Source organism: Festucalex cinctus, chromosome 6 (genome assembly GCF_051991245.1).
Source record: "Festucalex cinctus isolate MCC-2025b chromosome 6, RoL_Fcin_1.0, whole genome shotgun sequence".
Classification (NCBI taxonomy): Eukaryota; Metazoa; Chordata; class Actinopteri; order Syngnathiformes; family Syngnathidae; genus Festucalex; species Festucalex cinctus.
This window is the reverse complement of record NC_135416.1, coordinates 27,700,340-27,728,036: the sequence shown is the minus strand read 5'-3', so window position 1 is coordinate 27,728,036 and position 27,697 is coordinate 27,700,340. Positions and strand designations below refer to the sequence as shown.

Sequence of the window (27,697 nt, the reverse complement as noted above, 5' to 3'; positions counted from 1 at the left end):
AGATGCTACACTATGCGGCAAGACAAATAAAAATTTGGATATGCCAGACTTCCCAGATAGCAAAATGTGGTTGAATCAACGTTGAAATATAGTTCGGCTTAAGTGTTGAATCTACGTTGAGATCTAACGTTTAAATTATACAGAAAGCGCAGGGTTGATAAAATATTGAGTCAACGTTTGCTTTTCAACCATAAATCACACAATATCAATGTCGTTTCAACCATCATCTAAATAGGAATCTACATGTATGTAAGGGAAATCGGTCCAATTAATTATTAAATCAATAATTGTTAATTATTAAATTAATAATCAATTGGCTCATTAATTGAAGGAGACTCAAACTTAATATTTAAATTAAGTTGAGCTTGCCTGCGGAGCACCACATCTCTTTTTGATAATTTTATCAGGATAACAGATGAGAACCTCGTTGAATCAGTCATTAAAATGAAGGTTGTGCCCTTACTACAATTTTGTGAGTTCTTTGTTCAGCTTAGAGGTCACTATAAATTGATGAAACACACACACAGTAAACCAGGTTTTGAGTTTTGTGCACGTTTATTCTCTAACCTAGGTGGGATAATCTACTTAGAATTTAAAGAAGCAAAACTAACTACTATGATAGGCAATGAAACGAGAACTAAAATAATAAAAATAATCAAAGGAGAAGAAAAGAAGAAAAAAAGAAACGGTCTTAGCCAAGGTGATAGATTTCTTAAATCAAACCAACATGGGACCCACAATCAACCTAGTTTGCACCAATTTGTACTAGGGCAAAGGCCTGCAAAGTTGCACTTACAGATGGGGTTGGTCTGAGAAGCAGGACCCTGGATGGAGACTCGCCAAGCCCGTTTGAAGATAGAATGGAGAAGGTTCAGTTCAGGAGAGGGAGAGAGAGGTCGTCCGGCTGGCCAACTGAGCGTCACGGGGTCAACCTGCTGGCTGGGAAGCGGTCCTCTTGCTTGAGGCCTCGGTGCTTGGGAAAAGCACCATCCGTTGAGCCTTTGCAGGGACTAAAAGCAGCGTGTTTCGCTGCGCCTGTCGCTACACGCGATGGCTTCTGTGCGTTGCCGTGTGCTGGAGGTTAAGCTAGCTGGGCTAGCCCTTTGTCTGGCAGCCGCGCCGATGGAGACCAGGAAGGAGCCAAAGAGCAGCGGAGAAGAGGGAGCCAAAGAGCAGCGGAGAAGAGAGAAAGCAGCACGCAGGGAGCGTGCTTTTAAATTGGGAAGGCGGCGGCCTCCACACCAGGGGGGCCGGTTGAGACCACAGTGGAAAGTTACCAGCTGGGGGAGATTTTTGGTAGACTAATCAGATTGAATCTGGATCCCATGTGTGTTAAGATTCAAAGGTCAGAATTCAACCAATGCAACACGTACAATTGAATACCTCAAATGAAATGTTACCTAGCTTACACTGTTAAAACGTGCATACACATGAAAGTTTAGTGGAGAATCTGCCACTGCAATGGAACATTTTCATGACATTTCATGGAGTCAACATTTCACAAATGGCAAACATAACATTTCATAATTCATTGTTCTGTTGCAAAATAAGAAAGTCAAGTTTCTAAGAAGGCTTTTACTGTTCTGATTTGTGTGTGTGTGCGCGTGCGCGTGTCAATCAGAGCATTTGTGGCTGTTTGTGGGGGATGTTCTTGTCCTCCCCACCCCCCACAGTGGCATGTTCAGGCCACAGGAGCTCAATTCCTTTGGAACTGAGGTTGCAAAAAGTTACAACCGGCCGATAATCGTTACATGTATCTTTGGTTGATTTTACATTGAATCCTAACATTTAAATTATACAGAAAGTGCAAGGTTGATAAAATGTTGAGTCAACGTTTGCTTTGTAACCATATATCACACAATATCAATGTCGTTTCAACTACCATCTAAATCAGAACCTACATGCATTTTATAGTGAATTAATGTGAGGAATAAATGTTTTAAGTTAATCATCATTTACATTGGAATTTACATCTAAATGTACATTATTATTATTACTATTATCATGCACATTAATATAGAACTACTTTTTTAAACTAACAAAAAATATTGGGTTAGTCCACTAGAAAAAAAAAAGTTACCGTATGTTTTTCACCTAGTGTTTCTGCAGATGTCTTACAATTTACTTGGATGTATTATTAGCTTGTTGATTTCCTTAACCATACTTCCCCATATGTATGAAAATCTTAGGACAGAAAATATGTTTAATATTCAAACATTTATTAGAAATCAAAACACAGTACTTTGTAACTGAATTCTGGGGAGAATGGAGGCAAAGAAAATAACACCCGTTTGGTTTCTGCCTCAAATAATGTTTGTTTTTATTGTATTATTCTTTTTCTTGACAAAGGAATGAAATAAACATGAAATGAACTGTAGGAACATCAGTGTATAAAGCGGTAACCATTTCACTTTGACTGTACGTCAGTCCATAAAAAGACACACTAAATTTGACTTGCGTTCGCAGTTGCGTCCAAGGCACTAGCATTGCTTGGGATGCCACCGTTACGCTCATGAGCAAAACGCAGCCAATGCTTGACAGTAACACCAAAGTCCTGCTGAGTCAGTGTACGGTCAAGCTGTCGAGCAGCAACTGAAAGACAAGATTACAAAAGAGAAGAGAGTTAGTATCCAATACAATATATTGTTTTAGAAAAAAAGCTGTTCTGTTGTTACAGTAACTATCAGTATTAAGTATTAAGTAACACTTTTTTGTTGAATTTGACAATGTTGGTAAATAGGCTACATGCGATGTCAATATAAAAACACTGTAGATTTATTTTAGTTAATTAGGACAATTACAGAATGTTGAATGTGCAATGTAACTAGCTACTAGCATGAAAGTGTGTCGTGTATAGTTAGGTACATTGTTTATTTTATTTTCTAGTTTTACGACGACTTAAAGAGGGTAATGGTCAGAGGCCATTGTTCAAATTAATAGCACAAAAGGAAAATGAAGTCTGGTTATTTGGAACGTCGTTAACTCGCTGTCTAGCTGGTGAAATTTAGAAGCTTCGGAGCGAGGACAGCGTAAAGATGAAAAGGTTAAGGGAGTAGCGGTGAAGAAAAAATAAATACTGATTTTTACTGAGCTAAAGAAAATAATGTTGACATAATTTATTAGAAATGATTGACTTGTTTTGATAGCCACTGCTGTTGCAGGCAAACCTCGTGTTCCAATAAAATATTTTGCAAATATATCGAGTTGCGTATGCCTAAGCCAGGTCATGCTGCACCTACACAAATAATGGTGCGACCAAATCCTGTGCTGTGCGAGCAACCAAAAATGTTACTCGCACCAGTGCTAGTAGTGGAAAAGTTAGTGTAGAGCCCTGGCCTGATGGAGTCCATCTTGACTGCAATATATTAATGAAAAGACAAAGATACATATACTAATTGCTGTTTTTGTGAAGTATCAATGATGTTTTGTTTTTTGTTTTTTCATTGATTTCGGAATTGACCATTCTCTAATTAATAGATAAATAATGTCTATGTGGAGCCGCACTTTTAAAATGTGTCTTTTCTCAGTGTTTTTTTTTTAAAGGTACACTCAGTATTATACAGTGGCATCTAGTGGTGAAACAATAAATCATTCGAAAAAAAAAAAATGTTTGTGTTAGTAGTATGTAAAAAGATATGTTGTATCGCATAAACGTACTTTTTTAAAATATAACTGTTAGTCTAGAAATCGCAAATTATCTTACATGTCCGGGCCGCGGCTTCTAGTGTCCGCCATGTTTCGCCGCCATCTTTCTGCTACGGGTGCCGTCAAAGACAAATTTCAGCGCTCCATTTCTTTTGGAACGCACTTCCGGTTTGTATGGCGACCGCATGTCCACGAAGAAGAAGAGTTTCCGGTCCCCGAAGAGAGCATTATCAAGCATCACACTTACTTTGGGAATTTATTTTATTTCAGCGCGACAAAACAAGAGTTTATATTGTAGCCGCATTTGCCAGATGGAGAGAAATGAGGAACAGACTAGGTTTGGGACGTGCCGGTGCCTTTGACTGCTTTCTACTTGACCGGTAAGTAAGAGTACATTTGTGTTTACGTTTTGAGAGCGAGAGAAAAAGTATACACCGTACTAATTAATACGATGTTCGTACCTTTGTTTTACGATCACTGTAGCTGTTGATTAGCAACTCCGCACCACTCGAACGATTTCGTTATGTAGCTACTTGCTTTGAAAAAAAAAAAAAGATTCCCGCTGGCACGTTATATTTAGAGTAAATGCGCAAGTTATTGTGTAATGTAATGTAACTGTGATTTCGGAGGTATATTTGCCCATAACTTCAATGGAGAATCTAAAGCATACTGTATTAGTGGAGGAGTTGAAAATTATTTTCGTTGTGGTTGGTGAAAATAGTGTTCTCGAAATTAATTTTCGGCAGGGAATAACTTTCTGGACTTAAATGCTGGCTGTACCGTAAGCACTGCTAGAGTCTGAACTCTGTCACTCAAGTGTGTACTGGTCCATTGTGTAATTGGGTGCACAAGAATTTACAGGCTGCCACGTTTTCCACGGAAATTCGACAAGCAAGCAGCCTTTGCATATTCTATGCAGTATGCAGTCAAGTTACTTTTATCTAGCTAATACAATGTTTTGGGCCCAAAAACTAAAGATCTTACCTCTATTTTGGGGGCTTTGTTGGAAAGTTGGTGACATATAGTAGTATCATCAATTATTCTATTTTATTTTATAATTTTGTTTTTGTTTGTGTCACACTAGATCAACAGCCAAACTTGAGGGCTTCCAGAACCATATTCTGATGTATACAAGCATTCATGCACCGTTTAAATACATCACCGACCTGCAAGAAAAAAAAATATCAAGGGGAGAGTCAGCAGCCAAATTGGAATGCCCCGAATGAGGACACTTGAATGGAGGACCCCAGAAGGCTTCGGTGTTGTACCACCAGTATCTCCACCTACCATATCTGAGCTGCAACAAACTGAAGTCAGCCGACATCTTGGTATGTCATTTACATATGGACGGCATTGCACACTACATTAACTTTTTGTGTGAAGCAATACGGAATGGTCACATGTACAAGCAAGACTTGTTTTACCCTGGACCTGCTGACCAGGTGTCTGAAGCCATGGAGTGACTCCTCCCTCACTTTCCTCAGCAAGCCTTTGAAGAATATGATATCATCGTTGGTGGGAACATGCCCTCACTCCATAACATGTAATTGTGCAGTCAAGGAGCATGTAAAACTTAATAAAACCAGCAAACATTGAAGTGACTTCATTTTTACTGCAGTCTGTTCACACAATCAATGGACAAGCCTTCCTTAATTTTGCCCCAATAACATCATAGAGTAGGCGAAAAGTAGTGTTACAGATCATACTGTGTTCGGGAGAGTTTGAGGAATGTTGCAATGTTAATGGGGGGCAATGTCAGCACACACACACACACACACACAAAAACAAACATCATGGTATTGAGTTAATCAGATATTTTAGCTGTGTACAACACATACCTGCTCTGTAACACTACTTTTGGCCCAAACCTGTATGTCTATTTTCCATATTTTGAAATGCACAGCGTATTGGTAAAATTCTGGAACAACTGCAATTCATGTAGCTCATTATATTCTAACAGCATTTTTTTTTTTAGTTAATATGTTCATTTCATGTAGACTTTCATTTTACTTTATTTTATTCATTCATTTTCATGTACTGTACCTTACATTCATTGGCCAAGGAAGAATTCCTTGTCATTGCAAGCATTTATAATAATTCTCCAGGCTTTTGATGTTTTACATTTCTGGTCATGTAAAATAGTGTTAGGTTTGGTGTCGAATGAACACTGCATGTTGACGCCAAAGGAAATAGTATTTTTTTAGTTATTCAAAATGTACAAATTAACACAACAACAATATACAAGTTATACAAACTACAACAACAAGTGTCAGACATGGACTAATTATATGCCAGGTAAAAAACCTTTGTATTGTCCTCAAGGATCTGGGAAAGTGTCACTTATTTGCTACAAGTCCACCAAGGTGCTGCAGTCTGGGATCCAGGTACAGGAAATCATGGTGGTGCTGATGTGGGATCCAGGTACAGGAAATCATGGTGGTGCTGATGTGTCAGCAATGTGTCAAAAAGTATTTCTTGGTGTCAGTCTATCAGCTGGACTTGGATATCTTCATGTTCCTCCATGGTCATTTCCTGTACGAGTCTCTGCAAGAAGGTAACAATTGTATGTCAGATGAGGTACCAAACAATGAACTGAAAGTCACTGAGCCAATGAAGTACATCATTACATGAGCAAGACTATTTGTGAAAGCCATGTAAATTCCTGCACATCGAAGTACAAGGAAGCTGTTGTATCTTCAATCAAAACTAATTAAGTTGCTTAGTGATATTTATTAGGTAAAATTGTTCAACATGGTGACAAATCGATATCTGAGTAAAGGGTTTCAAATGTTTTTGTAAGCAGCACTTTTCTGAGTGGTTAGTAGCAACAAGACACGGGGGGAATTACGAGTCTGAGTTGCAGATGTGTAGTTCAGTTAACACCATTATTTTTGCACGATATACTAAACATATCAGCAAACGATGTAATCTAAATACCACATATTCCAAGCAAAGGTGTTTTGAGCCATTCACATGCATGCTCGAATGGAATTATTTTTCCATGATGACATAATTGTACGTTACGAGACACCGCGTTCTCTTCCCCGTTCTCTTCCTCGTCGTCTCCCTCGCCCCCTTTGAGATGGTCCACATGTCTATAAAACATAACATAACTGTGTGTTCTCTGTTGCATGGTTTAGTTGCACTAACAAATATGAACATAGATAGCCATTATCATTAGCTGACGTACAGTATTTCCAAACAATGCCGACAAAAATATTAATTCTGAAATTAAATGACTAAATCACAATTATTAGGGATCTGTACAGTATGTCTAACAAATGCAATTCACTTACGTCATCACTCGAGGGAATACCAGAAGTTGTTTGCGTTCTGTTCCGGTGAAATTGGTGGTAGGCTGTTGAAGTAGGGTCTCTCTGGGACGCCGTAGTTCGTGTGCTTAAAATCATTGCATTATCTTGTTTGACCGATAGATGGCGGTCGTGAGCTACACACTGGGGCTTTAAAGCTTTTTCTGGGATTTTTCAGTCACTCAAAAATATTTTTGGACAATTCAAAACAATTTTTCAGTTATACAAAAATGTTTTCGGAGAGTCAAACCCTTATTACGAGGTTTCGGGTATTGGAAGGATTCTGACTCCATACCCCAGGTGGAGTGATTTTACACAACAAAAGAAAGCAGCTCAGAGCATTCTGCTCAAAAACAACTCTGTGTTGTAATAAGTAGTTTACATAGGCGATAACTCACCAAACATAAAGTCTTGTATCACTGTCTCCTTGAATGCCTTCTTGCCAATGCAACGCTTGTCTTGCTTCCCTGCCCAGTTGTATTCATTTAACAGCCCAGGGCATTTGTCATCACAGTTGCCATCATCCGTCTGATTAGGTTGTCCGAATTGGTGCCTTCAACGACAGCCAGGTGATCAATCTATGAGAGACGACATTATTATTATTATTATTATTAATTTAATTTTTGCACTCAACTTTTGTTGATAGAATTCTCCCGATGCCTGAAGATTTTACTTTTAAGTAAATTACATAACCTTTACAAAATTTTGCAATATTCATATACACACCCCCTCTCCACCCCCCAGATGACTAACTAAATAACTAAATGACTAAAACTGAAAATAAAAATAATACATTTGTATTTCATTTTTGAATTGTATATTTTTCCATCCGTTTTTACTTTCACTTTTAGTAATTTACTTATTTATTTATTTAGTCATTTATTTATTTAGGCATTTATTTATTTTGAATTTTGGCAGTTTTGGTCCTCCATAATTATGCCTTACAAATTGATAAAAAAATAAAAATAAAATAAAAAAAGTGTGCTAAGATTTATGATGATTTGGTTCTACAACAGTGACCTTTGAAAAACTTACCAACTACGAATACAGTATTTCCCTTTCTTCCGGTTGGTCCCCAAGCACCGCAAAAAGGGTTGCCTGAAACAAACAGAAGACCCTGTTCAACATTTTTTTTTCACAATGTGATTGTGTTCTTTCATAATCATAGTAGTTATTATTACTCACAAGTTAAATTAACAATGGGTCTAGGTATCTGTTGTAGAGCTGTAATTCTGTTTGTAGTCTTGAAAAAGTGAGTTGTGCACCTAAACAATATCAACAACACAGCATGTAAGTTTCAAACTTACTGTACAGGTCAGCAATGTGTTACCGCAATAATATCATCACAATCATGTAGTACAGTGCGCAGAATCATTTACCTGTCTTGCGCTACTCCTCAGAATGGATTTTGTGGACAGAACATTTTGAAGAAACACTCAGAGCCTGAAACCTGAGCACAACCAATATTCTATTAATTATTATGTTATCTTATATTATGAATTCTGAAAACATACCAACATTACCTTAAAAACATTTGCACTTTGCCCTCTTCCTCCTTATAGGTAAGACAGACCTCTGCATGTTCTCCTTCCCCATTAAACCTGTGCCAAGTTATATTCTCTGTCACTAATTTCAACATTTGGATGTGGTGAAAGGTAGTTCACCTAAGCTTTCTTCAGATTCTTAGAAATGAATATTTTGAGTGTTTGTTCACTTGTTTACTTACCAAAGAGGTTCACCAAGCTCTGGCCAAGGTACAACATGCCTTCTTAGTTTGAATAAGTAGTAAATTACTAATTAGCCATCTGGTTTCGAAGACGCTGGCACCACCTGTACGCCATGTGACTAGTCAAAACAGCACAAGTAACCTGTACATCAACAGACAACAAATGATATTAAAAGCAACAAAGTACAACATTTACACCTTTGTTTTATTACAGTGTGAAAAAAATGTGTTCATTATAGGCTCAATAATTAGTAAGGGGAAACATAGCATCCGTCAGATTAAAAAATAAACAAACAAACAAAAAACTACTACTTCTGTGAACAGATGAGATAAAACTGAACTGAACTTTTTTTTTACTCAAAACATATCGTACCAACAAGTTTACTTCTGAGTGGTGAAAATGAACTGCAGGAAAGTGCTGGAGTGGCCAAACCAAAGTCTGGATTCAAATCTAAATGGGATACTGTTGTCTGACCTTAAAAGGGTTGTTCATGCTGAAAAACCCTTGAAAAAAAATCTGCCAATAAGAGTGGGCCAGAATTTCTCCACAGTAAAGTCAAGTCAAGTCATCTTAATGATATAAAGACTCATCACCAGTTATCGCTAATGTTGTTCCAATACCGTTTTTTGGCCCCCGATACTGATACTGATACCCATCTTTCTACATGATTTGGTACCCTAGGCGAAAATGTACATGGTCGCCCCCCCCCAATCCCATAAAAAAAACACCCCAAAAAAATTAGAGATATATTATATTTAATAGCACACCACGCAATAAATACCAAATTCCACAAACAAATAAAAATAAGAAAAATAACAGAAGTACAATGCAATGCAACTTTTTATTGCAATTTTTGAAAAATGACAGTATTTAAAACCTCAAAATGTTTTCACTATGTACATTAATAATTGTGTAAGATACAAAAAATAGTAAATGTATAAATTTACAAACGTCGATATATTGTAAAACTTTGGCAATAAGGTGATTCACAGATCATGTGAATAGTGTGCAAAAAAACTTCACTAAATAATTTAGGAACATAACGGCAAATACTTAAAATAGTGCACGACCTCCTTGCAGCAAAGGCATCAATTGGTGCGTCAAAGGATAGCTGCCTGGATACTTCTTGATTGATGCTGATAAGTGCCAGTCTAGTTAGCCGTTCTTGTGACATGGTAGACCTTAAATAGTTTTTTATTAGTTTAAGCTTGGAAAAGCATCTCTCAGCTGATGCTACAGTCACTGATATGGTAGCAGCCACTCTGAGTGCTACCCACATGTTGGGATAGATTTCTCTAAGTTTTTTTCTCCTCTAGAAAAACTATAAAAGTTCCATGCTTGACATATTGGATTTTGGCCAGGTAAGAAATGACTGCATCTCTGCTAAGAGTTTTTTTATTTTTATTTTTTATTTATTTATTAGAGTTGTCTGATCTTGCTTACCTGGCCAACTCTCCGTTACAAAGGGTTAAGGCCCCCCTTTTATCTCAAACCGTAGTAACACGGGATTTACAGAGATGACGGGGACGCTTCAAGCTGGCGTCGAAAAGGATTCGTTTAGGTTCTCACCGCCCCAGTTTTAGAGTGTCAGCCCCGGCTTCCCTTAGACTACACCCTTAACGAGTAACCTTTGATGATTTAAGGATATAAAATCTAATCACACTCTTTTTACAGCGGCTCCTTTCCTTATGATCGGTTGCACAATGACCTAAATATGTTTTACTGTCCTTGTTAGAACCGTAAGGGCTTGTTTTATTTGTTTATGTAAGCCGAAATAACCTTTCAGGAATTTTTGGGAACGCAGCCGACATGTAGATGGAACTATTATCTATTCAATAAGGTATCTCTAAGTATGACTCAAATAGCGAGAGAAACAGGTTAGAGCAGAAAAGTGAAGGTAGGGTTCAAGAAATCAATGATTAATGTGACCACACACATGAAAACCCTAAACCACATCTTGTCTTTCTTGATTTATTACTTGATCAGTGTTCAAACCAATAGCAAAGCAAAATTTGTACAATAATGAATATATGTTGATTAATGACAAAAAATAATGATTCACATCATAAATTCAAACAGAACAGAATCACATGTACTCACAATTTGTTGCTCCTTACTCCAGACCATCAATTGAAGAAACAAGAAAAAAAGAAAAAGAAAATAAAAATCAAAAACCAGAAAGAAGGGCAAAAGCTTTGAAAAAGAATTATTCCTTTGCTGGGTAGTCACGACAGGTAGCTATTCTGTGATGAACCACCTGGGCCTAATTATCTTTGAGCTAAACTAGTAGCTCAAAGAAAATAATTGAGGAAGTTTACCATTTACTACCCCGGCTGTTTAATTTAATAAAACTGATCAAAACAAGGGGAACTATTATCTTCTAACAGCCAATCAAGACAATGTGTCTACCACAAATTACTCTTATTTTGATTGTTAGAATTACTTCCTCATTTAGCATATAGGGGTAAATGGGGCGCAGAGACGAAAATGCCCTTCTCGACAGAGAGAGAGCCTCGATCTTTTTTGCACGCCCAGTTTCGTTTCGTCCCCACCAATTTATACCCTCGGGATGCTGAACATAGCATGACTAAGCACAGATGAGTGTGTTCCAGTCAGTCTGTACCAAAGTTTGAACTGCTGAGTTCTAAATGTCTGGTGCTTACTTCCTCTTTTCAGTTCCTCTTAAAAATGCGACCTTAACAGCTTTGCAAAACACATTTGTTGACAAGGTCCAATTTTCTATGCTGACAAAACATTCATGACTTTAAAATAAACTGTACTTCCCATTTGTTAATAAAATCCCTTTAAAGCTTTTTACTCATAATGCCCCACACCAATACTGATTAATATAAAAATTCAAACCAAACTCCAAACAAAATACATGGTATGTTAAAACCACGTCTCTTGCAATCTCATGGTGGCATGTCAAAACCACATTTCTTGCCACCTCATAGTGACAGGCCAAAATCTTTACTCCCGTACTCCATATAAGTATGTGTGCTATGGCCGATGAGTGTGTGTTGTGTGTATGCAACTGTGTTACCGTAAATGGATGTATGTGTATGTGTTGTGTTTTATGCTGGCTGCTGGTTCACAAGTATATTTACCAATTATGGGGCATGTTTAAACGCTAATGAAGTTGACAGTTACACCAAAGACATTTCAGACTAGTGTTGTGTGACATACCAGTTTTGTGTGACATAGCGACTATCTCAAACAATCATTGCATCGTTGCATTCATTTGTTAATACATGGCACAGGTTCACATTATTCATGTTAGTGACATCATCCATATTTCAACTTTTGGTGACATCTGCTCAGCCCTCAGCCCGTGTTATCCGTCACCCCCCACATGAGATATGAGATAGGGAACACACAACAGCTGAGAGACAGGTCCCGCACAGACATCAGGCATCACATTGAACCCCGGATGAACCGCTCACCGCACGCTCCTCATCAATCACCATGGGGCTGTGGTCAGCCCCTGAGATCCCCTCTCCCAGCTCGGAGAGACCGTACACACGCACCAAGAGCCCGCTGCGACCATCAATGCGGTAGCTGACAGGGCCGCCAGGCGAGGGGGGGGAGGAGGCGCAGAGATCAGAGTCAAAAAGGCGCCTCAACACCTCAGACGCCGAGGTATTTTCATCGAGCGGAAGGGGCAATGGCGCAGGGAGAAGTCCTAAGCCACTTAGTGTCTCAGGGGAAGGGGAGGATACGAGCAATTCTGTTGGAGCAGCACCCGTACCCCCAGCCGGAGGCTCCCCAGTAGTCGGTTCGGGTGATGCAGGGGTGACCTCACCATCGTGAGGGTCGTCCGGAACGACCTGTTCCACCGCAACCGGCGGATCCCGTTGAACAGCCCTTAGCCGGGCTGCAGACGCCAAGGGGAGAGGTCCACCTCTCCACGGATTCCAGTCAGCGCGTGAACGCCGAGACGAGATCAGCAGGCATGCGCCATCATCAAGGTGTGTTGTAATGCAACGGTGTCATCTTTGAGCAGCCATGTAACGTGAAGCAGGGGGTAGGTGAACCCCAGGCATGTTCCGAGGTTGTCGATGTATACCTCAGGATGCCGAGGCTCTCCTCGGGCCGACTGCAGTGTGCCGGAGGACTCAGAGACCACCGTATGGAAGTCGGATTGTGCCAAGTCACGTCGTATGTCAACTTCATTCTCGTTTTTAACATATAGCCCCTCGCAGAAGAACCAATTGGCGTGGGAAGAGAGGGGGAAACAGCCGTTTCCCATCATCACGTCCCCCACCAGCCAAGCATATTTCACGTGGATTGTTCCACACAGGATACATCGTGGAGTAGGGTTCTAAAACAAAAACCAAAATTACTACTCAAAATAAAATCATAACAGAACAAATGAGCAACAGCAGGTTAAATGTAGCCTTTTTTTTTTCTTTTCCCCAGGCTATTCATTTAATCAACTTTCATCATCATTGTTTTCTGTACTGTTCAGGTGATGAACCTCTCAGTTCTGGATGACAGTGAAGCAACAGAACGAGCCACCAGAATCGGCTCTCTGTTGACATCACTCTCTCCCTGGGGTGGAACGACATCAACAAAAAAAACAAAAAAACGCTCCTATATAAGAAGGAGCAGCTTTTTGGCGCATGTTTTGGTCAGGAGGCAGGCTGTGGCCGCTGCTGTAAGCAAAAACAAACCAAGTAAAATCCACTTCCCTGATTTACTTATAGCACGCCACAATCCTGAACCAATGGTTTCAAGACCTTGTTCCACAAAATCTAACGTGGAATCGATTACAACTCTTGTAGTTTGAACAAATACCAATTCAATTTTTTCATACCACGTGCAGTCATGAAGGTCGCTGCCGTGTCCACATTGGAGCCAATGTTCAGCAGGGGAAAAACAAGTTCCTCTGTTATAAAATTTGTTTGGTCCAATTCAATCAAAACCTAAAACTTGATTACCCTGGCAAAGCGACTTTCTAAATGCATGTCCCTCCCCAATTTGCAATAAAGCATCAGGTCGATCAGGCATGAATTTTGGATATTCAATTTGTGTAAGCCCATAATCATTCACCCATTTAAGACAAGGTTGGTTGTCAGCTTGCATTCGTCTTTTCCATATTTTGGTATTAGGGGCTCTAACCCAAAGGGCTCCTTCAGGAGTACTAAAATTTGCATAAGGATATTTATTTTTGCAAAACCCACCCCAATTTGGCACTGATCCACAATTTCCGCGGGCCAGCTGAATCAAACAGGATGTTTTTTCGGAATTGCAATTCATCATCCAAGGCCTGGGGCCAAAATATAAATATGGTGACCACAGCGACGTACCTGGATAAGTATCTTGTTCTTTAGAATACACTGTGGCCAAATATTGACATTTAATCCAATAATTAGATGACATATTAAGGCAAGGCAGAACCCATTTTTTTTTTCCATTTCCCAGCTTCGAAAGCCCCACCAGGTCCTGGCGAGATCACGAGTGCGAAATTCTTTCCAAGCCTGCAAAACACCTTTTACAGTATTATTCCCTGAACAATTATGCACCCATTTTGTTCCTATCAATTTGTCCACTTCATATAATGGGCATCTGGGCGAATTGCCAACAGACCATTCTTTTATCGCTGATTCAGTGTGGCTGTGCTTCTCTTACCTCTAAAAGAGGATTTCCCCAGCATTCCTCCACTGCTGTGGTTAAAACTCCACACTTTGCCTTTTCCAAAATGCAATCTGCCATTATGCCTCTTGGCGAGCGGCGTATAATTACCGCACCCTTGACTGAAGCTAGTTTGATAAAGGGCGGGATGTCGGCGATGTTCGCTGCCATTCTGATTCCCTGGTTATTTCCTGGCTTGAGCTGGATGTAGCTTTAAGCTGCTCCACGCCTTGAATTCCTTTTTTTTTTTTTTTCTCAGTCGGACCGTGTTTCTGTCAGGAATCCAAAGATCCAGCTTTCCCAGCTCTTTCCTTGTGGGGATGGGGCCAGAATGGCCTATAGCTTGGTGTACAGCCGAAGCCACCTCCCGCACGGACTCGTCTGGAACCACCTTTCCCTGTGGTGTTCTGCTCCAGTTTTCTACTCCTACAACTATTAACCTTCTGTCTTGAACATATCGGTCCACTTCGTCATTTCCTTGCCAGTGGCTTCCTTCCCTAAGGTGTGCCTTTTGATGGACAACATCAATTTTTAATAAAAGTCTCATTTCAGCTATTCTCTTCCATAACTCACTGTGAGCTACCATTTCCCCTTTCACTCCCTCATAACCATTTTCTTCCCAGATGGCTAGATCTTTTTTTGAGGGCTTGTGCATAATAAAAGCTATCGGTTATAACCTGCACATGACTTATGTGTCTTTTTATTACTTCCGACAGCCCTTCTAGCACTGCTGTTACTTCTCCTGCTTGTGCGCTTCCGGCAACTTTGCCGCGACTGCGACAAACCTCTCTCCCGTTCTGTTTGAGGATGAAGCCCCAGTGTGCTGCGGGCCAGAATACGCAGCTCTTCGAGGCTGCTGGCTATAAATTTCTCTTTGCTGGACAGGCTGGGGTGCCTTCGGGGTAGATTGACGCAGCTGGTCGCCCTCACGCCGGTTGTCAGCCTCCTTTCTCCTTTCATTATAATGCTTCGTCAGCCTGTCCCATTGTTTGATTGACCCTTCAATCTTCAGAACTGGACTTTCCGGTCCCATCTTAATAAACATGGCTTGGTTTGGTTTATCTGCTACAAGCATTCTCAGGACTTTAACGTACCTGTTTGGTGTTATAATTTGCTTCAATTTGTACCACACATTCATCAAGGTGACCCCTTTTTTGAGTTGTTCCTTGGCCCGGGTCACATAAGTCTCTTCATCTTCTTCGTCTTCATCAACCCATCGTTCATAAACTCCTTGTGCGGTTTCGTGGGACATCACTGGGTCGGAAATCACTAATTGCAACCACATCTTTTTGGCTATTTCTCCTCCCGGGGCATCCTTGATCATGGGCCAAGTATCATACAAATACTCTTTCACTGTTTCTTTTGGGTCTTTATCTCGAACCATGGCCTTCAAAGCCTTGAAGGCTCGCATATTTCTTTCTTGATCATCTAACATTGCCAAATCATTTGGGGCCTGTGTCGCTAACACAGGCTGTGCCGTGTTATGCTGTTGCTGAGGAACAGTGACTGAGACAGGCAATGAGGAAGTTGCAGGTCCTGTCTGAGTGCCAGCAGGCCCCACTTCCCCCCCGTCTTGACATATTACATCATGTTGTTCCTTCACTTCTGCATTTGCTTTGCAGTACGCAGCCTGTTTTACCAGCTTCAACAAAACATCATACAACACGGTCACAAAACCTTCTCTGAAATTTTTAGTCAACATTGTACAATTTATTAATGTACGATATGCAGGGGTCATCAACACATTAATTATCTCTCCATAACTCGTTTTCACAGTTAAGGATGCTTCTTCGCTGAGTTTGTCTAACCAAGCAGCAGGATAAGGATATTCTGTCTGACCTACTGACGGCACATACACACGCCTGTCATCCTTAGTCTGCAGGTAACCAAGCCGGATGTCCAGGGCTATCCTTTCTGAGGCCTTCAGAACACTTAGGACTGGCTGCTGTTTTTTGGTCCCCTTGCGGGTTGCTCCTCTTATTACTTTTGGCTGCTGAGCATGGTTAGGGCTGGTCGGGGGGGCAAATGACACCAAGGACCCGAGGTCATCCCTCTCATCTTCAGGTGGCGCCCTCGGGCCGGTGTCACCTTCATCCTCACTCTCTTCTTCTCCGCTGGATGACGATGAGATCGGCTGAACCATCACCTCAGCGTCTCTGTTTGTTTTCTTCAACGCTTTCCTACCCATGACTTCTTTGGTAACAGGGGTCGGAGGAGGCAACTCCCTATATGAGTCATCCACTCCCTGCGGCGAGGAGGCCGCTAAGCCCGGGGCTGTCACAGCATCCTGCATGCTGTTTCTACCTGGTGATTTTTTTAACTCCGTTAGTTTTTCCCTACCTTCTCCAGGTAGCGAGGGCCTCCAAGGCGTGGTGGGAAGGCCGCTGGGGCCGGGTTGTTCATCATCTGACACCATCTCCTTGGCAACACTCACCAGTGAACCTGTGACAGAGGAAGGGTGGGGGCCGAAGGTTACATTTTGAGTGTTCACACCTTGTTCCGTAGCCGGTGACCCGGCTCCTTCAGGAGATTTCATCGGGCGCGGCTTCTGACGCTGTGATTTCTCCTCCAGTTGCAGCCTGGCCTCCTGCAAGGCTCGTGCAGTCCATCTCTCCATGGCCTCGGTCTCCCTCCTGTTATGTTGTTCTTGAGATATGGCCACCACGAACTCTGTATCTGGAAGCTGGGTGACAGGGGTCGCGATCTGTAGCCTAAAGGCCCCTAGGGCCACTGACTCGGCTATTGTCCACAACATTCTTCCTGATCTTATACCGTTTACATCAATCACGACACGCGTAGCTTCCTGATCAATAGCTCCATTTATAGCCCTCTCCAAAAGTTTCATCACATTTTTTATATATGCTCTTTGATTTAATTCCGGAGTCCATTTTTGCCCTGGGCAATGAACTATCATGTAAAAGTTAGAACTTCCTCCACTTGTTATTCTGTATTCCCTTGCATCAGATACTTCCTCAATTGGAGCTTGGCTCCGTATGTCTCTTCTCTCTCTTTCATATTCTATTCCAGCTGATGATTTTAAACTCACCCTGAATTTACTATTGTACGGCCTGAGTTTTACATCAGTGAGAACAATAAGAGCGCTTCCACCAATCTCCCACACATTTCCATGGAATTGACATAGCATTATACCATTTCCCACATTCACTTTTTTGGTGGTTTCATCCGGCAAAGAAATCAGCGGAGGCGGCAGCCTAAGAGGGCCCAATTTTTGAGTTAGTGCTTTATGTCTCACTTCCTCTCTAGCCTGCAGCTCACTTTCTTTATTGTCATATTCCGTGTCTGTACCTTCCATTGTAATTTTTTCGCGCTCATCACTTGAATCAATTTCACTTGCACTTTCCAGTATATTTCCCTGTTTTCGATATACTGCTATTTCGGTTATTTGATCCAATAGTGGTTGATACTCTTTTAAGCGGGGCATAGCTCTCGTTTCACTAGGCTTTATCAACTTCCCTTCTATCTGGGCTGTTGCGGCGAGCATTTTTACCACCGAATCAAATTCTGGTTGGGTGCTGACCAATTGCACAACCTTATATTCGCTGAATATTTCCACCCACCATCTTAGCCATATTTCACCTTTTTCTTTTGTCTGTCCAACACTTGGATGCTTAACTACAGCAGTTAGCAAATATCCCTGTCCTGTGAGTTCAGCATAAAAAATGCCTTTATCCTGAATAGTATCTTCTATCAACCCTCCGAGTTTATCTGGGGGGATAGACGGGTTTAGACAGTTAATTGCTTCTCTTCTTTCATGATGCCAATTTCCTATACCTTGCCCATGAAGAAAAAGCCGTGTTTGAATATGAGGTTGTCCATGAACTGACTGTTGCGGTGCCTCAGGCCCTTCTTGACCCGAGGTCACTAAATTTTCACTGGATTCGCTTGGCCTTTGCATTCTGCTGCCTTACGATTTTACAATAGTTGTAGGTCGAAGCTATTTTTTCAGTTGCCTCCCTCTTGCGCATAGAGGGTCAGGGACTTACTATAGCCTCTGGTTACTCAATGCCTCTGGTTACAGAGTCACTTCTTCTCTACTAACAAAAGGGCTATTACTTTAGCTAACTTTTATTAGTAACTACTAGTGGTGGGATATTTCAATTAGGTTTCATACCTATTTCAACATTCCCCTTGATCAGCCTTTTTGGCGTATTTCTGAGCCCGCCTTGCCGTACTTTGGACCTGAGCAGTCAGCCCAAATAAACTGATGTTATCTATATTCCCTAAGGTTTTCAAACAACCAACCAAATTTTTATTTGTTACTTTAAGACTGATCTCCACTAACCTTTAGACCTATTCCAGTTGTAGCCTACAGCACAATTTCCCTCTTGGATATTTATGCTGCAGGTGCTGAAACTCTATTCCTCACAGCCACTGTTTATATGTCTAATTAAGCTTATCTGACACTAAATTTATGTCCTTTCTGGGGTAGCGAGGTCCTGGGAAGTCAACCCCAGCTACTCCCCGTCCAGGTTCTTCCTACGGACATGAATCAATTAACTTTAATCAATTGCAAGTCCCTGTTCGGGCGCCAAGTGTCTGATCTTGCTTACCTGGCCAACTCTCCGTTACAAAGGGTTAAGGACCCCCTTTTATCTCAAACCGTAGTAACACGGGATTTACAGAGATGACGGGGACGCTTCAAGCTGGCGTCGAAAAGGATTCGTTTAGGTTCTCACCACCCCAGTTTTAGAGTGTCAGCCCCGGCTTCCCTTAGACTACACCCTTAACGAGTAACCTTTGATGATTTAAGGATATAAAATCTAATCACACTCTTTTTACAGCGGCTCCTTTCCTTATGATCGGTTGCACTTAGAATGACCTAAATATGTTTTACTGTCCTTGTTAGAACCGTAAGGGCTTGTTTTATTTGTTTATGTAAGCCGAAATAACCTTTCAGGAATTTTTGGGAACGCAGCCGACATGTAGATGGAACTATTATCTATTCAATAAGGTATCTCTAAGTATGACTCAAATAGCGAGAGAAACAGGTTAGAGCAGAAAAGTGAAGGTAGGGTTCAACAAATCAATGATTAATGTGACCACACACATGAAAACCCTAAACCACATCTTGTCTTTCTTGATTTATTACTTGATCAGTGTTCAAACCAATAGCAAAGCAAAATTTGTACAATAATGAATATATGTTGATTAATGACAAAAAATAATGATTCACATCATAAATTCAAACAGAACAGAATCACATGTACTCACAATTTGTTGCTCCTTACTCCAGACCATCAATTGAAGAAACAAGAAAAAAATAAAAAGAAAATAAAAATCAAAAACCAGAAAGAAGGGCAAAAGCTTTGAAAAAGAATTATTCCTTTGCTGGGTAGTCACGACAGGTAGCTATTCTGTGATGAACCACCTGGGCCTAATTATCTTTGAGCTAAACTAGTAGCTCAAAGAAAATAATTGAGGAAGTTTACCATTTACTACCCCGGCTGTTTAATTTAATAAAACTGATCAAAACAAGGGGAACTATTATCTTCTAACAGCCAATCAAGACAACGTGTCTACCACAAATTACTCTTATTTTGATTGTTAGAATTACTTCCTCATTTGGCATATAGGGGTAAATGGGGCGCAGAGACGAAAATGCCCTTCTCGACAGAGAGAGAGCCTCGATCTTTTTTGCACGCCCAGTTTCGTTTCGTCCCCGCCAATTTATACCCTCGGGATGCTGAACATAGCATGACTAAGCACAGATGAGTGTGTTCCAGTCAGTCTGTACCAAAGTTTGAACTGCTGAATTCTAAATGTCTGGTGCTTACTTCCTCTTTTCAGTTCCTCTTAAAAATGCGACCTTAACAGCTTTGCAAAACACATTTGTTGACAAGGTCCAATTTTCTATGCTGACAAAACATTCATGACTTTAAAATAAACTGTACTTCCCATTTGTGAATAAAATCCCTTCAAAGCTTTTTACTCATAATGCCCCACACCAATACTGATTAATATAAAAATTCAAACCAAACTCCAAACAAAATACATGGTATGTTAAAACCACGTCTCTTGCAATCTCATGGTGGCATGTCAAAACCACATTTCTTGCCACCTCATAGTGACAGGCCAAAATCTTTACTCCCGTACTCCATATAAGTATGTGTGCTATGGCCGATGAGTGTGTGTTGTGTGTATGCAACTGTGTTACCGTAAATGGATGTATGTGTATGTGTTGTGTTTTATGCTGGCTGCTGGTTCACAAGTATATTTACCAATTATGGGGCATGTTTAAACGCTAATGAAGTTGACAGTTACACCAAAGACTAGTGTTGTGTGACATACCAGTTTTGTGTGACATAGCGACTATCTCAAACAATCATTGCATCGTTGCATTCATTTGTTAATACATGGCACAGGTTCACATTATTCATGTTAGTGACATCATCCCTATTTCAACTTTTGGTGACATCTGCTCAGCCCTCAGCCCGTGTTATCCGTCACCCCCCACATGAGATATGAGATAGGGAACACACAACAGCTGAGAGACAGGTCCCGCACAGACATCAGGCATCACATTGAACCCCGGATGAACCGCTCACCGCACGCTCCTCATCAATCACCATGGGGCTGTGGTCAGCCCCTGAGATCCCTCTCCCAGCTCGGAGAGACCGTACACACGCACCAAGAGCCCGCTGCGACCATCAATGCGGTAGCTGACAGGGCCGCCAGGCGAGGGGGGGGGGGAAGCGCAGAGATCAGAGTCAAAAAGGCGCCTCAACACCTCAGACGCCGAGGTATTTTCATCGAGCGGAAGGGGCAATGGCGCAGGGAGAAGTCCTAAGCCACTTAGTGTCTCAGGGGAAGGGGAGGATACGAGCAATTCTGTTGGAGCAGCACCCGTACCCCCAGCCGGAGGCTCCCCAGTAGTCGGTTCGGGTGATGCAGGGGTGACCTCACCATCGTGAGGGTCGTCCGGAACGACCTGTTCCACCGCAACCGGCGGATCCCGTTGAACAGCCCTTAGCCGGGCTGCAGACGCCAAGGGGAGAGGTCCACCTCTCCACGGATTCCAGTCAGCGCGTGAACGCCGAGACGAGATCAGCAGGCATGCGCCACCATCAAGGTGTGTTGTAATGCAACGGTGTCATCTTTGAGCAGCCATGTAACGTGAAGCAGGGGGTAGGTGAACCCCAGGCATGTTCCGAGGTTGTCGATGTATACCTCAGGATGCCGAGGCTCTCCTCGGGCCGACTGCAGTGTGCCGGAGGACTCAGAGACCACCGTATGGAAGTCGGATTGTGCCAAGTCACGTCGTATGTCAACTTCATTCTCGTTTTTAACATATAGCCCCTCGCAGAAGAACCAATTGGCGTGGGAAGAGAGGGGGAAACAGCCATTTCCCATCATCACGTCCCCCACCAGCTTTCAACTTTTGGTGACATCTGCTCAGCCCTCAGCCCGTGTTATCCGTCAGAGTACATATTGCACAAATAAGTAGACCCCGAAAAAAAGGCTAATTGTTAATTCCAGGCCTAGCAGACATGTTGCTATCCATAACATTCATGGAGATCATAGAAAATACTAGATGTCGTCGTTTTTGTTGTGGGTTGCATTTTATTTATTTATTTTGTGTGACAAGGTGATTGAGCTCACCTGCACTGATTTAAAATGACCCTCTATTGGTTAGTGCACTTCAACGTTGACTATAAAAACTGGCAAGATTACTATCTTGCGCACTGACTCTTTGGTGTGGAGGCCCACCCACTTCCGGGTCTTGCCATCCTCGGTGCTTGTCACTATGTCTGACTCAGGTAAGTTAGCGAGCGTGTTATCGATCGCTTTATTGGTGCGACACATTTTTGTTCTTCTTGGTAGATTATGCATGCCTGGTTTACCAGAATTCTCCTCCCTGCCCTGCCTTGCGATCTTCATTGAGATTGTCCGCGTGAACTGTTGCCTTCTCCTGCGGATGCTGCTGGTAGGTGGATTTTATTGTAGTTGTAGAATTTTATATTAATCGCTAACTTTGTGACAGGGACGGGCGTGTTGTGGGGAGCAGACGGACATCGCCGTTAGACCGCGGCTGCTTTGCTTTGCTGTTGCTTGCTGTTTATGATCTTTTCTACTGTGTGAACCCTCGCCGTCGGGAGCGCGGCTGATCCCCGTGGTGCCGCACCGCCTTCTCTCCCTCCTGGGAAAGTCTGCTTGAACTCTCATCGGTGCCAGTCAGCGAACTACACGGTGGTGTCACTACGACGTTCCGGTTCGGCTGACTCGGCCAGCGACCTGCCTGCGTGGACTGCATTTTAAGAGGATTGGATTTCTTAAAAATAGATATTTTAATAGTTCCTTATTATTCGATTGGGGTTAATTTGGGTGGGTTTTGTTGGATTGATTTCCTTATTTGTGTTTTCCTTTTTTTCCCTTTTTATCCAGGCTCAACGGTGGTGGTTCAAGGTGGTGGCGACCGGTTTTTTGTGTGTGCTGTGCCTCCCTGGTTGTGGGTTCACGTCCCTTCCTTCACTGGCGTGAGTGTGTCACATTTATTGGTGTGTAATTTTGTTTTATAGGTGTTCTCCCCCCCGTCAAAGGGCCTTGACACCATTGTTGAGCTCTGGACCAAGTTTATTGTTGTGCATGAATTAAATAAATTTTCATTTGTATTCTTTTTGTATCAACACCGTCTCATGCTCAGTGACTATCGAACCCGTGTGCCTTGTGTTTAAAACCAATTCCTTGGGTGTTGCCACAATTGCATTAGTTAATTTGATTAAATTGAAGATTTTGTAATCTATGCATCCTATTACAACCTTACTTTCATGTTGTGAGTCAAGTGTGTATTCTACAGAAAACATTTTGTCAATATTTTGGAAATTGTTCTTATGTTTATTGAGATATTGAACATCCATCCATCCATCCATTTTCTTGACCGCTTATTCCTCACAAGGGTCACGGGGAGATATTGAACAAAATCTTTAAATTTTTCAAAGGGGGTATACTCATATATGCTGAGCACTGTACATGATGCAGCAATAGCTGATATAACTGAAATAGTCACCTGGATCTAGAAGATCGAGCTTTGTGTCACTCAAAGTACTGCTGATTGGTGCTTGACTGGCTGTTGCTTCAGCTGTACATTAAACAAAATACGTCACTTCAAATTATTTTGGTGCTAAAGCAGGGAAAACAAATCCATTTGCATTATGATAGAATACAATGTAAGAAATTATGGCTGTTTGTATTAAATGCACCATTCATGCACTTACATTCAGTAGCCTTTGGTGAAGATGACACTGAAGGATTGTTTGCCACAGCTTCTGCAGGTGCTTGTTGTGGCTGCAAATATTTTCTCAGTGCATCTAGTTAAAAAAAAAATGCATTTACTATATAGATTTTTACATTAAACCAGCACATAATTCTTATTTTCAATAAATTAATAAATTAATGTGGTTATGTGAAACAATGACTTGTGCAAATCCATTTGCAGGTATCTGGACTTGTTGGCTGTTTTAGTTTAAACTCAGCAAGCGTTGCCCCACTCTTGTGTGCAAAGTAGCTACTAGCATGGATGTAATGGTGCAATGGTGATGTAATGGTAAACAAGTTACAAACAAGCTAAGAAGCTAACGCTATTTTCGTGTTTATTTTATAAACAATGATGATTGACTGACATACATACCTCTACCCTGGGCCTGTTTTTCCTCCTCCTCCTTTCGCCGCTTTCTTAATGCAGCACCTGAAGGCTTGGACCTTTTCATTGTTGTCGATGTCAATGTATAAACAACACAAGTGTGCCAACCATCTATCTATCTTTCTAAAGTGCTGCCACTCCACTCTGAGATGATATACGACCCCTCCCGCTACCTTTCATTCATTGTAATCGGCAGCAGCGGGTCAGGTTCAGGGCGCCAGGACAGCAGGTCGTGAACTCACAGTCATTTATTTCAAATAGAAGTAATAAAAAAAGGAACTTAATAAAATATATTTGCTATATAACACATTTTATGTTTGAAAACACGAGAGGGGGGGGGGGGGGGGGAGTTTGTGTTAGTTTTTATTTTATTTTATTTTTTTTTCCTTTCTGCAATTTGGCGCCCCCTCCACAAGATGGCGCCCTAGGCGACCGCCTAGCTCGCCTGGAGCCTCGGCCATCTTTGCAGTATCGGCCGATACCGATACAATACCGATACTTAAGGTTTTTTTTTTTACTCACAACATGAAAAACCTGTCCTGCCATTGGTTCAGAGCATTCAAGGGCCAATAGGATATCTTAGATAGGCATGCAGTGAACATGTCACATACCAGTGAATGTCGTGCACAAGGAAGACACAAGATGCTGCATCCAAAATCCTACATTGGAATTAATGGTATCGGCATGTTACTTGTGAGTACTCACCGATACCGATACCCCTGTTTTAATGCAGTATCGGCGCCTCTGCAGATATCAGTATCGGTATCGGAACACCAGTAGTTATCGCAAATGCTTGATTTGAGTTATTACTGTCAAGGGTGGTACAACCAGTTTAATAGGTTCAGGGGCAACTAATTTTCACATTAGGCCAGATTGGTTTGGATTTTTCCTCCATAATGAATAACATAATCACTTACAAAATACATTTTAATTTGTATTTTCTTTGTGAAATATAAATATATAAATATAAACACACACACGCACGCACACACCCCGACAAATCCAAGGCACACATGCACACGCGCACAAAATTATACAGTACAATGCTACAATAAAATACAGGCATTGAATGGTCAAAAAACAGATAACGCTACTTTGTAGTGAAAAATGATGCAAGGAAGTAAATTATTTAAATGTCAGATGAACCGTTACACAGAATGAGGCGACATTTGTTCTATGAGTACAGAGGATAAGACAGACACAAATTTAATTTACATTTTGCAAACCACGCCCCCAAACGGCTAATGTCCGTCAAGCTCAAATCCGTTCCATTGAAATCCATTGTAATATTGATCCACAAAACCTTTATCAGCCTCATTAAACAAGCTATGGACCTCCAACAAGCAAAATGGTGAAGCAATGTGCTCATAGATTGTCTAAATCATACGTGAGGAATCTACAGAGTAGAGTTGTGTGATACTTGAAATTTGGTATCAATCAATGCCAAGTAAATACTGGTGCCAGTATCGCCAATAGCAATACAAATACCAAGCACTTTTAGGTTCATAAAATATTTTGGTATTTTAAATCATTTTTTCCTATTGAAAACATGTTTTTCTGTTTGTTTTTTGCTAATTAAACTTTGTTGTTGGGTTCTTAAATATGCAATCATGTAATATCCTCAACAGAAACATATCTAGACTGTTGTTTAAAGTTACAATGTAGTAATACAAATCTTTATATTCTAAGTCACTGTCGCTCTTGAAACGTCAGCCACCGAAGTTCCTCGAGTCTAGACACATAATACGATACTTACATGTTTCGCTAGACTAATACCTAGCTGAACTCGTAAAACTCAAACGAATGACTCTTAGGGGCATATTCACTAAGAATGCGCTGCGTCCAGTAATAGCACGAAATATTGCACCACAATTGCACCCGCAGTCTGCGCCTAGTTACCCACCTATTCACTAAGGATATTGCTCTAATCATATACCGGCGCAAACACGCCCACAAAACTGACAGCTTGGAGCAAATTTCCACCTGATTTACCACACGTGGCAATGGATTTGCGCCAAGAACATGGTTGTTATAGTAACAGTTGCGAGGAAGATGACATTATCAGAAAGCGAGGTTGGACCGAGAGTAAGCGTTTATAGCGCCATTAAACAGAGAGGACGACAACGACGTCATTCATTCATAAAGTACAAATTATTGGTGCGCTCGTGTTTCAAAAATATATTTTCAGAGGTTGAAGTGGCCGTACAGTATGCATCTGGCACTTAAAAATGATCGTAAAATGCCTCCCCGCTATTGCCGATCAGCCCGGGTTACGCGATGTGTCTTAAACTAACACGGAAATATTTCCCCCTCGCTCTCTTTTTCTCTCTCTCTTTCGCTCCTCTCTGCGTGATCAGCCGCGCATGTGCGGCAAATGGCATGCACTGCCGGAGATCGAGGTGCGTCAGGTTAATACATGCTTTCCAAAAACGTTATTTGCGTCACACAAACGAGGTGTTGCTATTTGCGCTGGAGTTAGTGAATTAGACACTGCATATCAATGAGTCTCATTTGCATTGGGGTGGGCATATTTTGCGTCAAATGTATGCAAATTACCTCATTTACATACGCGCAAATAACACCGCCGCACCGTGACACAATCTGTTCGGCAGAGCATTTAGTGACGGATTTCCCCATCTGCGCGTGTTTAGTGAATTAGGTGCTCCCTAATCGCTCCATTTTTGCCGGTTAGCGCGGTGCAAAGGCGACGCAAACCTTTAGTGAATAGGCCCCTTAGTGTAAAATGCCATTCACTGTAAAAAATAATAATAATAATAATAATCATAATAGTAATAATATTTGTTACCGCCAGTGCCACCTACCGCTGTCATTGGCGGGCATGCACAACACTCATCCTCTGTGCTGTCACCAGAATACGCGAGGGACCTATGAGAAACCAAAATAAATAAATAAATGCGAAGGTTCGATACCAGCTCTTTGGTATTGATACGATACTACTGATATTCACTTTAGTTTCGATGCTATCGATACTTAGATCGATCCGCACAGCCCTGGTATACTCAGGTAAAACCCACATGCAAAGTCCACACAAGAATCTGTGCCAAGACCCAGAATTTCTCGATTGTGTGGCAGACGTGCTCGCCTCTCGTCCTCTGAGCTGTCATAAAGTATGAAGACTTATGATATACCTCAGATAAACCTGGTGTCGGAGCCTCCCGCAGGTGTGACATGCCCGGAACACCACTACAGGGAGGCGTCCAGGAGGTTGAGATCTGCATATTGACGCCTTCTTAAAATATATCGCCCAAGTCATTTTTTTCCCAGATTTTTCAGAAAACACAATTTTTTTTTAATCTTTTGCATCATGAGAAAAAATAATTTACTTAGGCAATTATTATAACAGGGTGATGATATTTAAGAATAAAGCTGCACTGTCTTCAATCACTATTCCATTTAGTTTGCTGTTCTGGTCACTTTATACTCTACAAATCACAATATATATATTTTTTTTTTAATTATTGATGTCTTTTTGTAAAATCTTGCTCACACCTGTAATGAGACAACCCCATTAAATGGGGTCATAACAAGAACTCCAGTCTTGTCAGTTCCAGTTGCGATTAAATGACATCATTACCGGAGGGTATTGATTGTCTTCTGGTTGAGCGAAAGAAGGTCATCTTTTAGATGGTGCTTCCACATTTAGAGATGGGAGAACGCTTTCGACCCACACATCTTCAGCAGAGAAGTGCAATTAACCAAAT

The 27,697-nt window shown here is 41.3% G+C and overlaps 1 protein-coding gene across 1 annotated transcript; it reads right to left on the bottom strand.

The window, feature by feature from the left end:
- Window positions 1-2,290: 2,290 nt before the first annotated feature.
- On the bottom strand, window positions 2,291-20,971 carry LOC144020130 (uncharacterized). Its single transcript, XM_077523244.1, has 9 exons — window positions 19,550-20,971; window positions 10,784-16,759; window positions 8,683-8,824; window positions 8,480-8,557; window positions 8,336-8,406; window positions 8,142-8,221; window positions 7,992-8,054; window positions 7,355-7,534; window positions 2,291-2,592 (listed from the first exon to the last, which is right to left on the bottom strand). Exon 2 carries the CDS (start codon window positions 16,731-16,733, stop codon window positions 15,051-15,053), a length of 1,683 nt encoding a protein of 560 aa, XP_077379370.1. The 5' UTR covers window positions 16,734-16,759; window positions 19,550-20,971; the 3' UTR covers window positions 2,291-2,592; window positions 7,355-7,534; window positions 7,992-8,054; window positions 8,142-8,221; window positions 8,336-8,406; window positions 8,480-8,557; window positions 8,683-8,824; window positions 10,784-15,050.
- Window positions 20,972-27,697: the final 6,726 nt, after the last annotated feature.